Genomic DNA, 24,517 nt, shown 5'->3' with positions numbered 1-24,517 from the left:
AAGAAAAGACTGAGTTCTTTTGGCTGGTACTTTATTTTCCTTGAAATACCATTTGAAGCACCATTTTGTCCTTGACATACTGCCGCGACACAAAATCAAATCCTACTCAATAAAACATTTATGCTAACAATTACCCTTAGAGAATCAGGTTTTGAATTAATCCAACTAGCATTAAGCACTCAAAAATTGTTTATAAAATGATGCTGATTTCACACTAAGCCATACTTGTTTTTTAAAAGATGCAGTGGCAAAGGTTTTAAACAAGAAACTTCGAGGTACCCAAGAAAATGTCATACAAATTTTACTTAAAACGTCAAGCATATAGAACAATGGTCCTTTATTTCGTGCTCCGGCGAGAAGGCTCTGAGGCTGTTGGTGGTGGGGGTGGCCCCTTGCGGTCAAGGTCGTTGATGTACTGCATTAGAATGCTGCGACGTTCATCTTGGACACAATCCAGCGTCAGGTAACGCTTGTCATTCTGTAACACAAATATCTATAATAAGCATAGCCGCCCAGGCTTTCCTTCATGCACACTGCATATGAAAACATGCCGAATGAACAATACTCCCCGTGCACATGTATGCCCATAAATTAAAGTGCACATAGTACAGTTTAGCATGTTCTCTTTTCAACATTTTATTTTTTATCATGGCGTCTCCAGCTGCAACTATTATAGCATATCCTTTAGCTATACCAAACCATCTTCATGATGATCTCTTACAGCACATCCTTTAGCTATATCAACAGCATGTTCCTTATATCCGTTTATCAACAAAACGACACCAAGTATCAACTCTTTCTATCAACATAAACATGAATCTGAAATCAGACCCTCTGTTGTTAACATGAGTGCATACTCAAAAATGATGTCATGGGTAAGAGACAAGCATGCTCACCTGCAGTATCTTTTCAATATCTGCCAAGTGGTTTTCATTCTCCTCAATAGCCTTCTTGGTCCTGAAAGAGTGTAAAATCGAAACTGTTCAGAAACACAGTGAAAGACCCTACTCTCATGAAACCTTTAAACACTACGAATAAAAACAACACCAGCACAGTTCAAGGTTCTTGTATGTCCTTGGTTAGAAGATGCTGCATGCCCTGGAACTTTACAATTACATAAAGGAGAAAAAAAACCCTCCTCCCTCCATCCCTCACAGACATATAAAATATCTGAAGTCCTGTGCCATTATTAAAAGAAATCTTAGTTTGGTACATTTAAGTAGGTGATGTATCTAGAACATTTATAGGCAGAAATGAGGTCAGGGTCACCTACAATATTAACAGCAAATTATCAAATATTACACGAAGGATTAAAAAAGAAAAAAAAGCACTATCTATTGCTTCCTACATCAAATTTTTTTTTTAAAAATGTTTTCATACTTGTGTGTGATCGTCTTTGTTTCTTTCAGAAGCTCCCGGAACTCTGTTTTTGCATTGACAAACTTTTCGTGCATGTACTCATTGAATTCTTTTTCACGTTTCTGAAAAAAAAGAGGATATTTTCTATATTATAAAAAATAACCAGGTAGTTGAGTTGATGAAAAGGTCTAACACATACAAGTGGATATGAGCACAAGAAATATTTAAACAAGATTACTACACATTACTACACTTTGTTAAGAGAAAAAGAAATACTTTTCACATCGTATATATTATACCAACCCTGTCACTGGAAGAGAATTTGCTGTAGCGTGGATCATCCTTTATCAGTTTCTTAACCTCTTTCCATGAAGATGTCAAAGAAATCTGATAAAAGGCAAGAAACAGACCTATTAGCATTTTAACAGCTACCACTTAAGTTTTTATATATATCCACAACACACATGGGCAGGATCACTGGTGTTACTGTATATGACGAATGCTGACATCATATATGATTTTCTTATGCACAGGACATTATAATAATAAATGAGAATTTAAATAAAAAGTCATTAATGCATAAATTTGTTTAAGGATCCTGTTATTATTAAGCCGGCGCAGAAAACATCTTTATCTTTTATGAAAAAAGTTGTAGTGAGTAAATATTTTAGTTTAAAGGAACAAAAGGTTGTCATGCCAGAAGAGGTGTACCTACCAAGAAATTTCACATGTAATCAAAAGCTGCACATTTCTTCAAGATAACCAAGGAGCATTTGTAACATAGCAATTATAACAGGTGAAAAATAGTTTGTTGTGGGTTAAGGCTCACGTGAACTAGAAGGTAAATCTGAAGAAAGAGGAAACAGACATTTAAACATAGTACCAAAACATAGGAGGAGGAGGAGGAGAATGCTTTGCCTTACTGCAGTTTCTTCAAGCAGTTTGTGAAACATGTCTTTGTTGCGACGTGTCAAATTCTCAATGTGGGCCTCAAACAGCTTTTCCTTTTCCTCCTTGTCCAGCTGCTCTGTCAAATCCCAGCGGTGATCCTTGCGCAGCTGTTTTCGTGTTTCACGCCATGAACTCTCTGGATTCCGCACCTTAAAAAAAAAAAATTATCTTTTAGTTGACACCCAACACTCCCAATTTTTGAAAAAGAATCAGCAACATCTGTTCTTTCTTCTGACAAAAACAAACTGAATCCTCAAAACCTTCAAAAACACAAGTCTTATCAACACAATTTTGAACAGGAATACAATCAAACATTCTGCAATAAAACCCTTAGGACCAAACATAACTGGTCCTTTTTGTACTGGAAAGAAAACTAAATATAAGTGAATATTGTACCAAATCTGCAAGCAAGGCGTTGAAATGCTGGACAGCTTCATCTTTCTTATGTTGCTCTCGCTCCTTGTCACGTTCTTTCAGCGACTGAGAGAGAGAGCGCTGCACTTCCTCCTCACGTTTCTTTATGCTAGCCTCAATACGTTCTTGCTTTTCTCGCTCCTTGCGTTCTTCGTCTTCGGAGTCCTGCTGTTAAATTTAAAAAAAAAAAAGTTTGCCCAGTGCTGAAGTAGTTTGTGAACTGCTTATAATACTTTTGTCATAAGGACAAGACTCCCATGAACATGCTTTATAGAACTCCATGTTTCTTAATTTATGTAATAACAAAAACCCTTGTATAGGACATTTTCCAGACTGGCAGTGAGCTCAGTGTAAGACAAGGGCAAGAAACAAATGTAACAGTACAGTTACAAACTATAAAAAATAAGTTGAAAGGGGAGTGAGCAAGAGATGACTGGAAAGATCACCAGCTGTTGGAGGTACTCGCTTCATTCTTATGACCAACATTTTATCCATCCCCAACACTACACATACATCTGCAAATGGCTGATTGGTAGATTTTATACCTGCATCCTAAAACAATGCCACTGAAAAAAACGGATCGTGTTAACTAGCCTACCTCATCCAGGGTCTTGATGTAATCCTTGAACCAGTCCTCGCGACGAGAACTGCTGTCCACAGCCTCGTAACGAGGATCAGAGTTGATCTTCTTCTTAATGTCACTCCATCGAGAATGACGGTCAATCCCAGATGTTTCCTTCAACAGCTTCATGAAATCCGTCTTGAGCTACAAATGGCACAAAACAAAGAAGACCACGAATGAAACCAAGCTATTAGAAGCCTAAATATCTACATGTATGACCCTGCAACAGAAAGAAAATTACACCAAATCTGACAAGCATGGCCACTCACTAATGAATGACTTCAAGACAATGGCTGAAAGAAGATAACAGATGATAAAATGCAAGGCAGCAATCAGTTTATGAGCTTCACACACCAATCTAATAAAAATCTGACCTCTTCTAACAAAATGTTACCAAAGTAAAAAAAGAAAAGAAAACAAAAAACCCCACTGAAGCAATGACTCCCCTCCCCACTCAAAGGTCTAGTTTACTTTCTTCATTGTAAGTCATAAACTTATGGGTAAAGAAAAAATACGTGAATCTGAATTCTAAAAGCAAATGTGATAGTTGTGGTTGACATTAGTCTCTTTTAACTAGCACTTTACTTAACCTACTAATATCTCTGGAACATCAGAACCCTCTATGAAAGTGGCAAGTCGAAAAACAAAAAAAAGTGGCCCTATACTCCTCGAGGAGTATTAAGGACTAAACTAAAATATCTAAGGATTACCAACTTATTAACAGTGCTCGAAATTTTTCTCAATGATATTACTGACATTGTACCAGATATTTAGTTTGTAAAACAAGCAAAAAATATGAAAAATAATTTGTATAATTTAATTATTTTAGCTTTAGTATAATAGAATTTATGGTGTATATTTTTAACTGCAATCACTGCATTCACATTTCACTATGTTCTTCTTTCAACCATTGTTGTTGCAAAACTTAGCAAGGACCATTCCCTTTTAAAGTTATGCAAAGGGGAAGTTCAAGACATTAAAATGGCATATACAGTCATTTCCACTAATCTGGTAAACAATCAGACATTTTGATAAACTAAGGCTATAAATCCATCATATAAATTGTTCATAAGCTTTTCCACAATTTTTTCACTTAAAAGAGTTTTTAAAATTTGAATTTCAATTGTGTACCTAAAAGCTATAATGAAGCACACACTACAAGTAGTTGTCATGGAACTTTAGACATGAAACCTGCCCATAACAAATTAAACAACTCCATTAAAACTAGAGATTACAAACCTCCAATCTGATTATACTGTCAATTAATCATGAAAATATAGGATGAAATTCTTTTCACTTTTACTTTGATGGAATATGCTTAGATCATTATCCAACCAATGCAATTATTATGCAAGAAAAAAGTAGGTGTAATGTCTTTTAAGTTTTGGAGATCACTCACAGTGTGCGTTGTGGGCAGGTCTCACTGACAAACTTTGTAGCAGAGACAATTGGCTTTTTCAGTTTGTTTAGTTATTCATGTGTATGCATTCATATGTGGATAACTAAAAAATTATGTTCAAATGTGTGTGTTATGTGAAAAAGTGGCGATGCCAAGAAGACTAACCAACAGGACTCAATACTGGCCATTAAATGATGGGCCACAGAAAAAAGTTTGCATTGCTGTTTTGTGAAAAATTGTGTGCATGCAGGCATAAATCTTGAGTGTTTATGTGCAAACATGTATGTGTGTTCACCTGTGAATATACAAGCTTCTCTTTCTTAAATTTCTTAAAAGAGTATTTCCAAACTGTTCACAGAAAGAAGAGTACCAGCACAATTCTGACAAGAGCAAGATTGATAGCCTCTTCACTACCCATTAGTTTCCGTTATTCTTTAATTTCTGAATCCATGTTCAGGCACCAGAGACACATTCTTATGCAAATCCTTCTTTCTGAGAACAGGGATACTAACCATGTACATTAATCTGAGCAATATGTATCCATGTACATTTATAGAATCTACTGTAAAGAACCTATATGTATTCTGAGTCAAAAGCAAGTGTAACTTGTCATTTCATTGAACCTCAAATAAAATTTACAGATAGATCCAGCCAAGAATCAATGATCATGAAGGAAAGTAAAGAAGTAGATAAAGCAGAATGAAAAAAAGGAAGAACAAGAAAAATAAACATTACCATTTCAGCATATCATGGAAGCATACATATGAGCTTATCAAATAAATGTATAGGTGACAGCTTAACAGTTTTGCTAAAAATGTGTGCATAGAAAGCTGAGATGAATGGCTTGTGTCTTGAAAAAATTATATCAATACTGATGGACTAAATACCAAGTCCATCCATCAATCTCAATTTAGAAGTATCTATTGCCAAATAAAACAAGAAGTAAGTTACGGGTATGAAAAGTGAAGAGTATTTGACCTTGCATATTGCTGGATATTAACATTTAACTAATATTTGTCATTTGTACATAGGGATGTGTAGGTAATGAGTAGCAACAGCAGAATGAATGAAAGTGTGACAGGCAAAATACATTCTGGCTGAACCTACCTGCAAAGGGAATTATTTATCATTGGAAAAAAGCGCCATATAAGAGCAGCTGAATTAAAAATATTGACGTTTTGGAACATTTACCAGGTATAAACTATCTCTACTATTATCCACAAGGAGCTGGTTTTGGCTAAATAATTCTAACAACTTTCCTCTCTTCCACTTGCTCTAAATAATCCATGAAATAAATCCTCACAATACTTTCTTTTACCTTTTTACTCCTTAACTATACTTGCCCCAACACTTCTTTTGAATATGGTTGTAAGAGCACTTCAAGCATTTCTGTCAATTATATTCCCACCCACCACCCCAAGAACACAGTGTACATCCACAATGTTCCAATCAAAATTGCTTTCTTTCTCAGCTTTAACCCCTAAGCCCTTATCCCTTTACTCTCTCCATATTCCACCACAAGCCTGCAAGAACAGTCCAAAAAAAAAAAAAAAGCACTTGCTTTTGCTTCAGCACAAAATTAACAAGTAATGTTTAATATTAACAATTAAAAAAAGCAAATCTCAGTTTTCCTCATTAGCCATATTCCTAAATAACTTTATTGTCATTCCACCAAATGACTTAATAAGAAAACCTCTGTAACAGAGCTTCACAAGATGCAAATACTGTAGACTAATGAAAGCAGTCATATACCAGGCTCTTCATCATTTTGTCTTTTGTGCCGCGCAGTGTGAAGTAACGAGGGAAGAGATTCCCATTATGGGAGGGAACTCAATGACACCCTGACAGCACAATGCCAACGCAACCTGGTCGCCTACTCGATCTCGCCTCGTTCTTTGTTGGACAAGGGACATAAATCATTAGCACAAAATAACAACCAATGACTTTAAAGTAAATTTGATTGATTCATATATTTTCATTTTCTAGATGTGCTTGATTTTTTAAAAAAAGAACGATTTTTTTAAAAAAAAGAACAAAATGTTTCTTTTTAGTTTCATTTAATTTCTTTGAAAATGATCCTTTTAATATTTCACCTTGTGAGATGTACATTACAATTTACTCTTTTAGTTCTGGAAGTTATTAAAGAATAAATCTGTAAGAAATAAAATCTGACTAAAACACCCAATAATGTTCTGAAAGAGATACCTATGTCATAACTGAGTTAAAGTAAGAGAATCTTATGTATGACAGACTGGAAAAAAAAGGACAACCAAGCTGAAAACAATATAAATATTACAGATGTATACAATTAAATAAAACATTCAGTGAGCAATAAACATTAATATATAGACCCAAAATATTTGTATGGTGAAACCAAATGTATATTTCAAAGCAACTTACAGGACAAACTACATATTGAAAAAAATGATTAATAAAGATCTGTTTCTTAAAATAATTAAAATACAAATGAGTACAACCTTGCAATCATCACATTCTATGTTTGTAACATTCTTGAAGTCACATTCAAGTAATAGCACCACATAACATTAGCAAGATAAACTATCCCACAGTTTTGAACTTCTCAATATAGCTGCAGCACTGAAAGAGATGCATAGAAAACATGTCACAGTAATATATAGAAACACATCACAGTAATATATAGATTCTTTAGTTTCCTTAAATTATTGTTAATGTCCTCAAAGAAAGCAATACCAGCATTAAAATTCCGTACCAAAGAAAAAAAATGGACAAAACATGACAAACAAAGAAATGGTTGACTCTATAACAGTGGCTTTACAACTAAGAAGCCCTAACATTTCTTTTATGATGAAAGTTCACTTACTTTAAGATTAAGCTAAATAATAATAACATGTCTGACCATTAAGGCAATTAAAAAATCGTGTCATTTTAAAACATGCACATTTTTCAATAGCTTCTCACATTAGCAAACATGTCACTTATACAAGAAGGAAACTCTTTTGTATGACAGTTTACAACTCCTAGTTTGCTTATAAAAAACACCTGCATTTGCAAGGCCATAATTCTGAATATATACTCACCATCATCATATTGCTAAGAGGTGGTGGTGGTAGGGGGAAAAACCACATGAAATATCTACCTTTTACTTAGACTTCTCTTAAGCAAATGAACTTTCATCTTAAGCATTTTTTAAAGCAATTTTTGCCAAAAGCTCTTGCCAAGATCAAAGGTCCTGCTTAAATACAAGTTGCTGTATTTTGACACAATCCAAATTTCATAAATGATCAAACACCATGTGAACTTCACTTTTTCACATCCCCCCCCCAGCCCCCTCCCCCCAAAGCACCTACCAAAAACAGAAATAACTCACGATGCCCATAAAGTCAATTGATGTGTCTGCCCTGAAGTGAAGTCTTGCAAAACTGATAGCCACAAAAATAAAAAAGACCAGACCCATTCAACAAAGCCTCTAAACCCACCAGACACACCTACATCTTAATTGGCATAGACTTTTACTTAGAAATACCTTCCATGTCTACTTTATTCTGTCCTTTGTAATATATAAAAAAGAAAATCCAAAGGCCTTTACCTTTCCCATCAATCAGTTACCAGTTTCTGCTGCTACAAACTAATCACCATAATACAGACACTCCCCAGTGTCAAAAACATCTATGTAATATTTAGGTGTATGTTTAATGTTACTCACCCTTCAAGAAAAAAGATAATAAAGAACCCTTGATCCTGATTCACACTAAAATTGAACATATTATAGTCAACCATTTCTGTACTGTTTCAAATGTAGAGCTCAAGCCACCTTTATATTAATACCTACCTTTTCTCTTTGACTTGACTTCTCTTCCTTCTCACGGCGACGCATGTCCGAAACAAACTCGTTGAAGACAGACTCGCGATCTCTCATTTTGTCAATGCCTTTGAACCTCTCATCTTTACCATACTTTGAAGCAAAGTCACTGAAGGAGGACCTAAAACAGAAAGAGCAGCCTGAGAGGTGCATGGATTATCAAACATTTCAAACAGCAACCTGAATAGCAACGTTCCATGCTGTATTATTTTTCTGCTAAAGCATTTTTTCAGCTCTTACCCTAGAGTCAGTGGTTGGGGGGATGATAAGTTGAACTTGTTATTTTTCAGACTGGTGAATGAGGTACTTATTTATCCCCACTTTCCTTCTAAAAAAAATCTCCTCAAATGGTTTAACAGACAGCCAAGCAGCTATCAGTCCCGAAAATATGTACTTTTACTGTTTTATTTTTTTAAATATTTTTTGGAGGGGTAGGTGGGGTTAAACTAAAGGTTTTGAGGAGTGGGTGAAGCACAAAATTCTAAATTTTATGTTTATGATCATGTAGTGAACTGAAATAAAGAACTTACTTTCCATGCAGTTTGGCATCCTCCAACAACTGACGGAATGCTTCCTTCCTCTCTTTCATTTTACGGTGCTTTTCACGGCGCTCCTCCTCTGCCCGCTCCTTCACATACTGGTCAAACACCTGCTTACGTTCCTTCGACGTCAACAGAAGGTAGCGAGGGTCGAACACAATCTTGTGAAGCTCTTTCTCCCACGTGGAGAAGGCCGATACCTATTAAAGTTTTCAACTATTTTGTGACATAGGGGTTGTGTTGTCTGGGTTTTCCCAATCCCATAATCAATAAGTTTATAATAAAATCACTGCTATCAGCTCATTTCCATTCACAGAGGTTTAAAAGATTTCTTTAAAATTTTCTTTTTAGTCTTTTGATTAATGTGTGTACATTAATCCCAATAAGATAAAGTTGGCTAGGTCCCTTAAAAGATTGCAGCCACATGTATAAGCATCTATTGATCCACTTATCAGTCTGTCATGTTTACTTCTGCAGCTAGTAATATTTCACGTGACATAAAAACCAAAAAAGTGACATCAAATGCAAAAAATAACCACCTGAAACATGAATATCAGAAAGTCAATAATCCATACCACAGACCCCAAGAGATCGTACCCACTGATAAAGCCATGGTATCTTTTGAAACAGAGTCAAGTTACATAACTCCAACCAAATAACCTTTTGTCTACTGGAAGCCAGAATATTGGGACAATAAAGACCTTTCTAAACAGGCTATTGGCAACCATCCTGATATGAATTGCCTATCCCCCCCATGTGAAAAGGTTAACCTTAAGTTTGTCTAGAACTAGAAAATAAATAGCAGTTAAAAGCAAAACATTTTCAAAAGAAAAACAAAAAACAACAACAACAACAAAAAATCAACAAAGCTTCACCTCTTTCTCTGCCAGCATATCGCGGAACTGTTTCATCCTGATTTCAAGGGGGACCACTGCCCGCTGTCTGGCTGCCTGCACCTCCGCTTCTATGGCTGCCTCTTTGCCCATGTCGATCTGTTTTGGTGCATCCTTCTTCTCCTCCTTTGGCTCCTCTTTCTCCACCCTGCCATAAATAAATAAAAAGTTAGAAAAATATACATTGCAAATCACACTGACAGGAGTATTTAGTATGACGTGATTATGCACAAGGTTACAAAGAAAAAAAAAAAGTAAGAAACCTATACCTGATGTCTACATGGAAAAAACAAACAAAACCAAAAAACCGCTCATACGTTACACTTCAGCAAACAGCTTTTTCAAGAGAAATCCAGAATTTAAAGACCGCACAAATGTACTTGTCTACACGTCTAACAATTCTCATGCAAACACTATAATTTTTCTTGCACAGCCAGTTCCCAGTACTTGCACTTCATCCCAATGCCAAATATGCCTAGGACTCTTTCTACACATTTAAAAGAAAGTTTGGTGTATACTGACTTCTTGCGCTTTGCCTGTGGTTCCTCATCCTCCTCTTCTTTCTTCTTCTCCTCTTCTAAAAATGGGAGGAAAAAAGTAAATAAACTGTCTCCATCTTTGGCAAAATTAGCTCACATTATTTTGTGTACAGCTTTATGCAGCAACGACAAAATTATGCTGCAGGGGGTAGTTAGAGGGGGTTCCCAGTCACTTAATCCCCAGACACTTCATCCCCGACACTTCATCCCCGACACTTCATCCCCGAGACATTTAATCCCTAAGCACTTCATCCCCAGACACTTCATCCCTAAACTAAATTCTTAACTATAAAAATTATGAAGTCAGCGAAAAATTTATTGAAATTTATTAATTGAATTTCAAATAATTCAAATTCAAATCATGCTATTAACTTCAACGTCATTTGAACATCTACAACATTAGTTAAAATTCATATAAGCAAGTAAATGTAATGTTCTTCAACAATATGATATGAAAATTGTTCTTGAGTGTTCGGGAGGTAATTGCTGTTAATCAATATGAAAGGTAAGCTAATGATCGGAGGTACAGAAGACGATCCATTGACTCATATTTCTCTACAATGTTGCTAATTCTCCTGGCTAACTCAGCGTATTTCTTCTTTGGACGTTTCTCTGTGCCGGCGCATGATTGTAGAACAGACGCCTTGTGTAGCTGACAATCCTTACGTAGACCATCAAGGAATGTCCACATCGTTGGGTGATGACAGGAGAAGAGAGATTGAAGGGCGTGATGCCAACCCTCCACAGAGTTGTTTGTTCGTGTTATACAGGCATTAAAAATGCTTTATAGAAGAATAAGTGATTAGAAATCACACATTGCTCTGTACAGGAATAAGTGTGTGGGGATGACGTATTCTAATTCAATGCTTTGACAGAAGCAATACATAATGCTTTATAAAGGATTAAGTGTCTGGGAATGAAGTGTCGGGGAGGAGGTGTCGGAGAGGAAGTGTCAGGGAGGAGGTGTCGGGGAGGAAGTGTCGTGGGCTCACACTCCTGTCCGCCATGTTGACGGGTAGTGCGGGTTAGTCACCTGTCACACAAGTGTCGGGGATTAAAAGTCTCGGGGATTAAATGTCTCGGGGATGAAGTGTCGGGGATGAAGTGTCGGGGATGAAGTGTCTGGGATGAAGTGTCTGGGGATTAAATGTCTCGGGGATGAAGTGTCGGGGATGAAGTGTCGGGGATGAAGTGTCTGGGGATTAAGTGACCGGACACCGTTAGAGGGTACTATCTTATAGTGGTAACAGTTATGAATTATGTCAGACTAAGGGGCATATCTGATATGATTTCTTGGGGCTTAGACACTTAGACATAGGACTTTTACTCATTTGAAAGGAAACAGGCTTCTCTCGTAATAAATTTTATGTTTATAACAATAAGAATGTAAAATGTTGAATTCCAGCGTAAGGACTAGCTCAAAGAGCTTTAAGTTACCAGGTTATGCCTAAGTAAAATAACAAATACTCCACAACTCTCTCTCTCATGCACACCTTATTCTTAATTAGATTGTAGTGGGAAGTGTTAATGTAAAAAACATCTCCAGAACAAAGGGGTCTTTAACTCATTCCCCATGAATGAAAAGCAAAGTGATTCATCGCTTAAGACCAGAATGGTGGAACGAAGTACAATGTGTTCCAATATTTACACCTATTAACCTAAAGTAAAGACAACTATCATCAATACAACATTTTAAAGAGCATTTTTAAACATTTAAACACAGTTTTTGTTTTCTTCTACTAAATTCAAATGAAAGATGGTAACTGTATGGTATAGACTATAGAGAGCTCTTGTCATAAAAGTATAAGGCAGAAATTTAAAAAAATTATTTACACAACATATACAAACATTTAAGTGCAAAACAATGAAATATTTTTTAAGAATATACATGAGACTTCAAATGTTGCTATTTTCTTGTAATTTTTGGCTGTTAAACTGAGTCACCAGAAACCATCCCAAACATAGCAGTTGAAGAACTGACTTTTTGCCTACTTTTAAACGTAATGGAATATCTGATTGGTTGAAGTAATTTATAGTAGAACAATTCCTGAAGGTACCAACAATTTCTTTCCTTATTTATTAATTTTTGCACAGCACGATGTATTTTGTAACACTACACTGTTCACATTACAGTATGTGAAACGGGCACTGGTTATGAAGAAGTTTGCTTCTGAAAATGTGAAAAGCTAGGAAAGAGTCAAACCCTACTGAAACATGAACATGCCTTCACTGTTTAATATAAATGATTACTCTCAATAATCTTTAAATGCTCTAAAACTACAATTACTTGTCAGAATATTTTTAAGGGGAAGAAAAGGCAGACCAACAAATAGGAAAAGAGCCACTAATTAATTTGATAAAAAAAATCTGAAATAAGGAAAATTGTTTCTGATTTACTTTAAAACTTGATTTTATGTGCAGAACAAATAGGTTGAGCAACTGATAATAAAAAGAACGGATACTAGAAATGCCTTACCTTTGACTGGGTCCTTGTTGCCCTGAAGAAGCTTGTCCACATCAGACCGTCCCTGTAATTCCTCCGGTTTCTCCCACAAAGATACGCGCTGGCTTGGGTTGTAGAAGAAAACTCGGCCATCCCCAGTCCACACAACACACCTGGACAGCCAATGAATGCAATCTTCTATCTTATTATGTACTGTGGAAATCCCCATCTACTTAACAAAATAAAATCTTGAATTATTAGCACACGTGACACTCCTTTTGCTGCTAATCCTGTCAATATTATGCTGCTAGTTCACTTTGATGCAAAAGACAAGCTACAGTATTTTAAGACTTGCACCACCACCCCTTTTAAGAAACAACCCACCAAGGCGTGCCAGGAACAGGTGTGCTGGAGACAGGACGTGATTTGTCCACTATTTTCTGCTGCTCTACCTTTTCCTCCTGAACTGGCTGCTGTAACAATCATAAATACTATCTCAATATACTACACAAATGCATGTTCAACAATAACTATTAGCATTCACATTGATAACACTACCCTCACACAATACCAGCTTTTTATTTTTCATGTGCATGCAAACCCATGAACAAGCATGATGATATGATTATGTATAATTTTGTGCTGTTGATATACAATTGTTTAGGACAATATGACATGATCGCACTGGATAAATTTTGGCAACGACGGTGTAACAGATACACCGGGAAAAAAAACCCACATTTTTTACCATCTTTAAAGGCCAACATATTTTCTATATGATAGGGTTAAGTTCACAAAATATGAGTACATAATTATGCTTAATTTTCAAGATAAGCCTTCAAACATTGCCTTTCTCACCTGCCCCTAAGAAAGTAGAAGAAAATTACTCTAAGCTGGAGAGGTCTGTTGCACACAAGTAGCATTTGTAACAGCGAGTGTGGCTCAGTTTAGTAAATCTTTGCATGTCTTCAGGTCAAATGAAAAAAACATCACTCAGGTTGTTGCATTTAAGAAGTGATTTTTGCCCAGAAAATAAAATGGCTGATTTTGGAATACAGCCCTACAGATTTGAACTTTATTTCGAAGCTCTGACTGTTAAAAGACTTAAAAGGTACAAACTGAATTCACTTGACAGACTGGTAAGTAAATCTTCTCCAGATCAAAAATTTAATGGGCAACAATCATGGACATTGAGGTCTACATTGTATTATTATTGATTCTGTTACTAAGTGGGTGCATTTGAATTAATTTTTCCATGTGTATTTTTGTTATTAAAATACAAACAATTCAAATGTGCGTTTGTCGAAAATAAACCCCTGCAATTCTTTGTCATTTGATACATAGTTAATTTCCAGCACTGCATTTTCATTTCATAGTTACAGCAAGTCTGCTGATAATGACTTTTTTACCATTAAAAATATAATTACCAAAAGTCCAAGATTTTTCTGCACTGTGTAAGTGACTGAATAACAATAGATTTTGAAATGTTTTGAGCAAATTCTTGTGTGTAATGTAGGAATGAAGTTTGCATTAAACAAAGCATAGGTCTCATAGCAATTATAATACACTGGCGTTTGTAGCCAGTATCTTTAGGAAATACAACTTGGAATACAACTCTAAGCATCGAAGGGAACATTCAGCAACAGCACAATGCATTCTAGTTTATTTTCTTTCACCGAGGACTGCATTTAAAAAAAATTTAGCTCATGCACATTACACTATTTTTAGAAATACTACCTTATCCTCACTTCCTGTTTTCTTGACAAATCCAGATATGATTAAGAGAAAAACATTAAGGTAAGCACATAACCGGGTAGAAGACATTTTCCTGTTTTCTTTATGATGAAACCACTAAATATTAATATACTTCTTCAAATTTTGGACTGAAGAAGCATAAGCCACCCCTCATTATGTAAATTTATTTGGATGGTTGTAGAACCTTATTTTTATGTAATTTATATTTTAGGGGTAAAACATGATACGGATTACACCATGTAAATGATTGTCAATGGTGTCTACACAATAATAAAGATATCCCTACACAATTTGCAGATATATTTTACACATGTTCTATGATGAAATGAACTATTCTTAAACGGACTAATGTAATAGAAAAAGTTTTCAAAGTGTACAACTGATCTCTAAATTTTCTAGCTGTGAAAAAACATTTTACTCTGCACCTTCAGGTCCGAGTGTAGCTCAATTCAAAGAATACAATAAAAATCACGAATTCACAAAATTTTATAAAAGTTGGATAAACACTTCAGGAAATATTGTGACAACAGTGACATGAACAGCCAAAGCACAACGGAGAAATACAGATAAAGATTCCTAACCAGTTTTAGTTTTTAGTTTATAGGTCAATATGAAAATATTTCTTATTTATAATTATTTATACAATGATGTTGCACATGAGCCTGATTATTTATGGAACACTTTCTCATCATGATATGCACGTTTTTCTTTGGAAATGATGAACAGGACCTTTGCACCCGATTGCTCCATGCTATTTGCTAAGCCTTCATGAGAATTCAAAAAAGAAAACATTCTGTGTTATTCTGTTGAGGAATGGGGGAGATAATCTGCTTACCTCCTTTTTTTCTTCCTTAATTATGTCTGTGTCCATCTGGGTCTGTTCTGCTGTCAAAGGAGATGAACTGCCAGGTGCTGGTTCCTGTTTGATCTGTACAGGTGCTGCCTCCTGTGTTTGAGTTTGACTTACCTTTGCTATAAACCACAAAGCACTTAATAGTATTATTCTTTTGACAGTATACCTACATTCATCACCTTAAACTATTTAATGAGATCTGCTCTATATAGGTCTATTTAACTTCTATTGTTCTCCTTAAGGTTACAGCGCTGAGACAAATCCTGAGAATTATTCTATGTAAAGATAAGAACAAAATGTTTATGACTTATGGTCCAAGATGCTTATGTGACTCTATAGTTTAGTTTTATAGCTTAAACAGTCTCTTTGAGACTGATCATTATTTACTGAGTCTTGACCATAAATCAGACAGCCGTTTCCACTGCTACCAGGCAGAGAAAAGACAACACACATTAAATGCAAATCACACGGCTAGCACAGTTCAGGCTCATCTGCTGGTGACTTTTGTAAACAGGGTAACAACCATTAGACAAGTTGATGAGCAAATGGACAGTTCGAAAGGAAAAACAAACACTACGAGCAAGGAAAAATAGTCTGAGATAAGGAGCCAAGCAAGAATCACAGGCAGATAACAGGCAAAAAAAAAAAAGTCAAAACATAATGCAGAAAAACAGAGAGATAAAACAGGCTCCTTTAAGCTAGTAAGATGAATGGATATCTCCCTCTTTCCAGCACTTCATATTCCTTTCTTATCATCAGTGAATGCATTCATCAGGTCCCACAAGACACACTTTTTTCTACTATAAAATCTTTACAATAGATCCATTCTCAATATCTCTGCTTTTCTACGTGCTTTGTAATATTGCAAATTTCCTGGTTTTTATTTGTTTATCTATTTCTTTTCTATTTTTATTTCTATTTCTTTTATTATCGTTTTTCGAAATAGTACCAAAGAGGACTACAAAGTTATAAATCAAGTAATTATCACACCTCAAATGACAGGTGGATGAACAGCCTCTGTCCCACCCCCCTAATTATATCTAAAAAGACTGGCACTCACCCTCCCAGTCTGTAAGTATTTGTGGCTTCTCCCATGTGGACTCCATGGTGCGTGAGTTGTAGTAATAGCTTCGTCCATCAGTATTCTTGTGTTCTGACCATTCCTGAACTTCTTGTGGTTTAGGTGGCAACTGTTCATGAGACATCAATGAAAGCATCAATAAAAATTAGATCACACAGCAGTACAAAAAAAAAAGAAAAGAAAAAAGATTGAGAACAATCCCCTTCAATAATTCACCATCCCCACCCACCGGAAAAAAACTGCACCGAGAGCACTCATTTTCAACAAGTTTATCTTTCCATTACTTTGCATAAACCAGGTTTTTAGTCTCAAAAAGAACACCAAGGTGTAGGAGGCCCTGCCTGAAGCATCTCCATTGTCACAAAAAAAAGAAAAAGAAAAAAAAAAGCAGTACTATTGGGGAAGCTGATAACCTAGTAATGGCTTTTAAACCTAAGGTGCACACAACATTAAACAGTTCAGTACTCCAGTAACAAAGTGCATTTCCTAGCTTTCCCCTAGCTGAACCAGTTGTAGAATAGGTACCTGACTCCTCAGAAAGTTGGGAAGGTGAGGTTGCACTTTTTGACTTCTAAAATGCTGACTTTGAGATAAGCAGAGTTGCAACTGTAAGGAATGGAACTACCTTACCATTTTTACTCTTTGAAGCTGTCACAGTTACCTACTCTTGACAATACCAGTGTTGTACTCAAGAGTACTCCACAAGTTAGCAAGAAAAATGAAATCTGATGAAGCAACAAACACTGTGTACATTACTACAAGATAATTTAATACAGGTTTTAATCAGTACCTGAGATGAGGGAGTCTTCTGCATGGCAGTAGAGTCTTGGCCGGCAAGTGCGGCTTCAGGCGAACTGTTTTCACAGGCTGCAGCAGCTGTGGCAGCAGCTACAACTGCTGCTGCTGCCGAAGCTGCAGCAGCTACTGCTTGGCCCATGGAAGCCATCATCATTTGCTGCTGCTGGTGTTGTTGGGATTGATGCTGCTGCATCATCTGTGGGTTAAAGCCTTGCATCATGCCAGGACCATATCCTTGCCCCATGCCCATCCCCTGAGGCATTCCACCAACTGGCATACCAGAGTGTGCTGTGAAAAGATGCACTAGACAGTCACATTTTTCACCTAGCTACAAAGAACACGGGGTTGAAAGTACTACTTAGAGCTTGTTTTATGACAATAAAACGTCAATAAAAACTGATCTCAAACAAACCATTATAGGTGATAATTATAGAATTAAAAAAATATATACAGCTGGTTTCTAATTTTTTTTTATGATCTTAATGACACAGTGCTCAGAACCATATCAGGACCAAGCATAAGTAGTTTGATGAGCAGAATGACATTTTTATTAGTTGATATATTAACTCCTGGTTTGTCTTTAATCTCTCTTTCACACACCAAAAGAAATATGGAGTCTCAAAGTTAGACATTACCTGACATTGTTTGTGCAGCAGTCTGGTCTGGAGATGTCTGGTGATTGGTTACTTGAGCTGCCATAAAAAAAAAATCTAAGGTCACAAATAAGTATTAATCCTACTCTGATTAAAAAAAAAAATCCTTGCTGCAATCATCCATTTTCTAACATTTATATCTGGCAGTTTCCTTAAATTATATTTAACAGCAAATAAAAGCTTTCAACAATATTTAAATTTTGCAATTTTGAATTTAGAACAGTGTGATGGGATGCCAAAGGCAACAGGAAGAATAAAATTCTTGCCTTGAGCCATTGCTGCTTGGGCAGCTGTAGAGGGCACAGCTCGTCCTGCTTGTGCCTGTGCCATAGCCTCCACCTCCTCCTGTGTTATGATCTTGCAGTTCTCAGGCTTTGTCCATGAAGCCTCTCTCGTTCGAGCATGATAGTAATAAACCTAGAAAAAGGTAGCAAAAAAAAAAGGTACAAATAGTAAACTTAGTATGGTAATATAGCTTGCATATCAACATGTACTTAATAAGAAATGCCTACATAATCAAGGAGGTAACCCTTACTTTCATGTATTATTAAATAATCCTCTAAATTTGTATTAAAAAAATCCTCTCTAACAGCAACAACCATGCATAAAATGCTAGGAGCTTTAGATCCTCAGTTAGTATAGTTGGAGAATTTAAGCTACTTAGTTAAAAAAACAGTACACACCAATGTTTGTTATTATCTTGATTCTAGATGTTAAGACTGTTTTATTACTTTACATGCATGTAAAATATGTTTAGATAACTAGTAATGACCATTAACTTTCCTATCCATCACAAAATGACCTAAGAAACGAGGCTTCTAACCTGTTTTCAGACCCAACCTTTTTTTACTGGAATTTTTAGCTCTCTTACATTTCTATGTAATGGGAACAATACTGCCCCCCCCCCTATTTCAAAAAAAAAAAACAAAAACAAAAAAAAAACCATGCCTAATTTAATTGTTAAATGTTAAAGCTTAAAAACAGTTTTGGAATTGTGTTTCTTTAGTTTCTGAAAGCTGTTTTCAGATCTATTCATTCACTATTTCAGAAAAAAATTACTAGGTAATGAAACATTAAATGCTTGCTTATGAAAATGTTTCATAATTTATAAAAAAAACTCTTTATAAAGTAGCATAAATTCTCTTTGTCAGTATCATACAACAAGGACTATGTGTGTAAAGTATAATACAACTGGGACTATATGTATAAAGAAAATGCATATCAAATCAGCATATACTCCAACTAGTGCCTTAACAGCTTTATGCTTAGTATGCTCTGTCCAAATAGCATAGGTATATAACATGTGATACGAAAAGCCAGATAACATTGCATAACAACCTTTCCTTCTGCTGTTTTTGTTTCCACCCATAATTCTTGGTTAGGATCTAAACCTGCAAGACCACCCTGACCCATCTGTGGACCCATTCCTCCTGATGTTGGGGGAAAGCCGGGTGGTGGCATGTTAAAGTTAGGTGGAGGGAATCCTGGCGGAGGCATCATTGGTGGGCGCTGAAACATTATGAAGTGCACATACACTCACAAAGCCTTCAACAGCAATTAAGTACAGCATTTTACTGACATTTCATACCAAGTACTAAAAATGATATTATAATTAGTAGATAGTGGCAATAAACATTTCAAAATCAATTTCAAAAAAATTAAAGCCAGACAGAGTCCTGAGATTATGGCATATTATAAACTTAACTGTGGACTTTTTAACAAGTGCTCTCCCCAGATAGGAAAGCGCTTGTTGGCAAAGTAACATTAACAATATTTGAGATGGTAGGAAGTAAAACATCTAAGAATTCTCAAAGAAAGCTTGTGGGTATTGTGTCAAACTAACAAGTTGTTGGTTTAGCTCTGAGAATTATTGCATTTACATCAGCCTCGGAGACTGGTTGACAATCAGTAAGAGAGCATCCCAGGAGAACATCACAAGAGATGTAGTCAGATGCCAACATCAAGTCTAGGAATGATCAAAGGTCAGATCTTACTAGCAAAAAAGTCCCTAAAACCTTCCAGTGAAGCAGGGTAGGCAGTGGGCAGTGGTGTTGTCATGACAAGTCCAGTCATTCGATTGCAGATGTCAAAACAGGTTCTTAGGAAAGGTGAAGTTTATTGCTATTGCAACAATTACTAATGTTAAAACCTACTAAGTTAAATAAAGTTAAAGGACCGAAATTTCATCCCGCCCGCATTTTTTTCTGCACTGCTTAACTTCAGGCGAGCGCTGTGCGTGGGAGCTGTCACCTGTTTGACTGCAGCTTAGCTCTTGGGCCTTGACATTTGCATACGCAGCCTTGACACCAAGACCTTGAGGGAATACCTAGGGAAATCCATGTGTGCACATGCACAAAGCAACTTGTAGTACACGTGCGGGTTTTCCCCAAGAATCGTAGGACAATGCAACATCTTTTCACATCGCACTCTTGACAAAAAGCTGAAATACGCTGCATCTTGTGAGCATGGTATATAAAGTATTATGTTCTATTAAAATCCATTTGATATGTTTCCGTGATTTTCATTTTTTTTTTTTTTTGGCAAATAGTATTTGAGAAGGCAGCAGGATGTCATTACATCGAAATCTTAAACGTTGATGGAGTGCTAAATCATCCCATGAATCAATGGGATGAGTTCGATCGTGAAAAAATCTGCGAAGATTTCTTTCCGCTTCATACAGCGAGTTAGAGATGGGAAGGGCCGCCTCTACACTTGTGGGTGGAATCACCTGCTAGCGCAGCGGCAACTTGACCTTTGCTGCATATAAAGGCTGGGCAAACCTTTGATGGCCCCTAAGTGCCCTAGCAGTGCGATGTAATTTCGACCCCAAGTCTTTATTTTGTATTGTTTGTAAAGCATTACAATCTCGGAAAGCATTTTTTTTGGTACACCACAAATTGTGCAAAGACTCTTTTTAATGACCACACTGAATGGGTTGCAGTTTGACAAATATTGTTAAGTTGTTTGAAAGGCACACGATAAGCTTCCACTGGACAATTTTCATTTTTACCATCCACACTTTTAGTGAAGTGTCTTTTTCAAGCATTTAAACATTTTTCAAACATTTCAAGCCATTAAATATATAAAATAGCTATGAAAAGTACTTTGAACAACCAAATCAATTTTAACTCACCAGAGCCATGCCCCTCTGGCACAACCCTTTCTCTATGGATGCATGAATTTTCATCATTTCCAACAAATCATTTAAAAAATTTAAGGTACAACAGTACTTTGCTAAAATCCACTAGAATCAGGTTATACAGTACAACTTTATTAATCCACAAGGGCAAGTCAGCCACGTTATTTTTTTCTCTGTACCTTGACTTTGTTAGAATGTTACAGACCGCGGATTTCTAACACTGTTGTACTACTTTACTTGTTGTAAATTAAATTTCGATCAAATTTTTAACCTAGGCTGAATAAAATAAAACTGAAAACAAGTGCACTTTGCATTTTGGAAGTTAGGCTGGTTGAAAGACTGTACTTTGCCCACCCCTTCTCTACGTAGAACAAGACTGAGTTGCTAAAGCTCAGAAAGCCATTGTGTAGTCTGTGGAAACTCAGAATAGATCAATAAAGACTTAGACCAACAGAGATAAATTGTAAGAAGACTGCTGGTAACACAAGCAGAAAATTGATGACTATTTGATCATCCAGTTATGGACAGTAGTAATGACTTGGAGAAGAAACCGGTAAGGTGTCAGGCAGGAAAAAAAGAAAAGAAAAAAAGACAGTCAACAGGAAATGTGAAACTCATAAAGGAAAAATAAGTCAAACAGTACTTCACAGTAATGACACAAATCAAAACACGAAAAAAAGACAAAAGTCTAGCTGTTTTGTCACTGACAATTGAAGGCTTGAGTTGTTGCTCAGCTATATTACATCTACTATATCAACCAAGATTGTGAGTTATTACAAGTCAGATCTACAGCTTGGAAAGCCATTGTATTGTCTGTGGGAAATACAGAAAAGATCAAGAGATACTTGGGCAAACAGAACTGAAATCAGTCTGTGGTTATAAACAGCAGATACATGCTCAAGTCATGCAGAAACTAATGACTAATTCAAAGAAATTGAATTAACATTCACCTGAGCCATTGTTTGTTTAATACTTGTTGTAAGCCATGACCACTAAAAATATACTTATTTTTTTATCTGCACGTCAAGTCAGAGTAGTGACTGCCTGTAACTAGTATTAGCTACTGATAAAAGGTTTAATTTGCAGCTGGCTATAATCTGTTCTGTTTAAGAAATTTCTTTGCTTTGAATGAAATATTGATTTATGCTAACTTATCACTCACCATGCCTGGGGGTGGCATTCCTGGAGGAGGCATGCCATGGGACATTCCACCTGGGCCATTCATTGACATGTTGTTGGGACCACTCATTGGCATACCAGGTCCAGGTGGGCCCATGCCTTGGGGTGGACCATAATTAGGGTCAAACGGGGGTCTGCCAAACATTGGTGGCCCACGGGGCCCTCCTGGACCCCGCATAGGTCCTGGTCCATGTGGGCCTCTCATTCCAGGTGGCCCACGCATACCCATTGGCCCAGGTGGGCCTCTGAATCGCCCTGGTGGTCCAGGTGGTCCACGGAAAGGGGGACCCCTAAAAAAAAAAAAAGAAGAAAAAAAACCACAATTTAGCATTGAGCGAAAACATTCTACACAAATATAGTTAAGATATTATTCTGCTTTTAAGCTTGTCATACCAATGACTGCTGTGAAAAATGGAAGAATGCTATTGCAAAACTGAATAAAATCTCATTTTTGCATCATTTGTAATATAACCAGCTGTAGTCAAAGCAGAATTGCCCCAAATGTACCCTGCTTTCCCAAAGATAGAATGCAAACAAGATGTCTGTTTACATCCTTCTTGTGAACTATGTTTTTCGACATATTGTAGCTTTCCACAGTTCTTGTAGATTGTATGTTTTCTATGCTTCATTAAGATTGCTAACTTTCTGAGCACCTTGAAGATTGCAGGCTGTTTACCAAAACTACGAACCGTATCTCAGCATCATCTGACACTCTTCTTGTCAAATGGGTCTGCTAAAATCATACATTAGAGTCACTTTATCATGGTGGCCTTCATGAATTAGTGTGAAGCTGGATTTTAGCTGGGATTGTAAGTAAAGAATTCCTTTGCGACCCAAAATTTTGATTAGACACGATTCAGAATGTCAGTATCATTGAAAGTTGACAGTTCGCCTGTCTATCTCTTCACGCATTTATAGCGAAATGTCAAGTTTGACAACCTTTCTCCTAAAGAATTCTTTGCTGTAAGACCAGAACACTAAATTTCAATAAGAGAATAAAAGCAATACAGAATGATGGTAATAATTTAGAGATAAACAGAGGCTGAAATTGTTACCTTGGTCCACGGGGACCCATAAAGCCTCCTCGTCCTCGCATAGGTCCTCCTGGACCAGGGAATCGGTTGAATCTTCCCATATCGCCGGGCGGATACCCCATTTCATTCTGCATATTGTTTGGTGGCATACCCATACCACTTCCAGTCATATCATTCGGAGACATACCCATACCACTTCCAGTCATGTCATTTGGAGACATACCCATGCCACTTCCAGTCATGTCATTTGGAGACATAGCCATTCCACTTCCAGTCATGTCGTTTGGAGACATACCCATTGTCATATCGCCGCTTTGCATGTCCATTGGTATCTCACTATTTTGCATCCCCATAGACATGTCATTACTCTGTATTTCACCTGCTTGCATTACTGCCATTTTGTCTTCACTCAATTCATTCGGTACCATAAATTCTTGCTTTACAGATCCTCTGTCGAGCCTTTCGTCAATATCGGAGGATCCCTCCATTTCATAATTTGATATTCCGTCCATCGACACTCCGTTCTCTTCCTCCATCTTTGCTGATTATTTATGCACGCGGTGGTTGATACAAGAACATGGATTGGGAGGTGCAACAAAAACCTTTATGAACAGGAAAAAAACAGAAATAAATGAAATGGACAATTAACTAGTTTAATCAAATTTAAAGAAAATTTCAATAACAGTTTTTACGGAAATTACATTTTTTCTTTATTATTTTTTAAAAAGATTATAACCGTAAATACTCTTCATTAGGAATAAAATTTGCAATGTATTTTAAAGCTATAAGTAAAAGCAGTAAGTAAATAGTATCATCATGAATTTATTATTTATATACTTTTAATGCATTAATGAGTTGAATTATTTAAATGACATGTACGAACCTTACGGAAGTCCCTACCTCGCATTACTCTCCTTACCACCAAGCGGAAGTTGTTACACAGGTGCTCGTGATCTATGAATGCTATCTTCAGTTGTAACACGAAAATAATGTATACATCTGTGACATGTAGATCATTCAGTCAG

The 24,517-nt window shown here is 36.4% G+C and overlaps 1 protein-coding gene across 2 annotated transcripts; it reads right to left on the bottom strand.

Annotated features, from left to right (window-relative positions):
• Window positions 1–14: 14 nt before the first annotated feature.
• Window positions 15–24,509, bottom strand: LOC112563503 (transcription elongation regulator 1-like). Of its 2 annotated transcripts, none has more exons than XM_025237427.1 (22): window positions 24,376–24,509; window positions 23,514–24,094; window positions 22,442–22,748; window positions 19,479–19,649; window positions 18,407–18,557; window positions 18,123–18,179; window positions 17,480–17,775; window positions 16,669–16,798; window positions 15,591–15,727; window positions 13,385–13,473; window positions 13,034–13,173; window positions 10,541–10,595; window positions 10,001–10,166; window positions 9,117–9,325; window positions 8,557–8,707; window positions 3,323–3,490; window positions 2,707–2,892; window positions 2,283–2,459; window positions 1,663–1,746; window positions 1,381–1,481; window positions 897–957; window positions 15–478 (listed from the first exon to the last, which is right to left on the bottom strand). In XM_025237427.1, the coding sequence occupies exons 2-22, from the start codon at window positions 24,026–24,028 to the stop codon at window positions 338–340; spliced, it is 3,492 nt and encodes a 1,163-aa protein (XP_025093212.1). In that variant the 5' UTR covers window positions 24,029–24,094; window positions 24,376–24,509; the 3' UTR covers window positions 15–337. The 2 variants fall into 2 exon arrangements, with proteins under 2 accessions (XP_025093212.1, XP_025093213.1); XM_025237428.1 differs by having other exon boundaries at window positions 13,385–13,470.
• Between the last annotated feature and the right edge of the window lie 8 nt (window positions 24,510–24,517).

The sequence above is a fragment of the Pomacea canaliculata genome, linkage group LG5 (assembly GCF_003073045.1).
Source record: "Pomacea canaliculata isolate SZHN2017 linkage group LG5, ASM307304v1, whole genome shotgun sequence".
Lineage (NCBI taxonomy): Eukaryota > Metazoa > Mollusca > Gastropoda > Architaenioglossa > Ampullariidae > Pomacea > Pomacea canaliculata.
This window is presented reverse-complemented; position numbering and strand designations above follow the sequence as displayed.

Coding starts and splice junctions, on each gene's coding strand:
- LOC112563503 (XM_025237427.1), bottom strand. CDS start 24,028: ATGGAGGAAGAGAACGGAGTGTCGATGGACGGAATATCAAATTATGAA. Junction 16,799..17,479: donor AGAAGACTCCCTCATCTCAG/GTACTGATTAAA, acceptor TCTCATGAACAG/TTGCCACCTAAACCACAAGA. Junction 9,326..10,000: donor ATATGCTGGCAGAGAAAGAG/GTGAAGCTTTGT, acceptor AAACTTTAATAG/GTATCGGCCTTCTCCACGTG.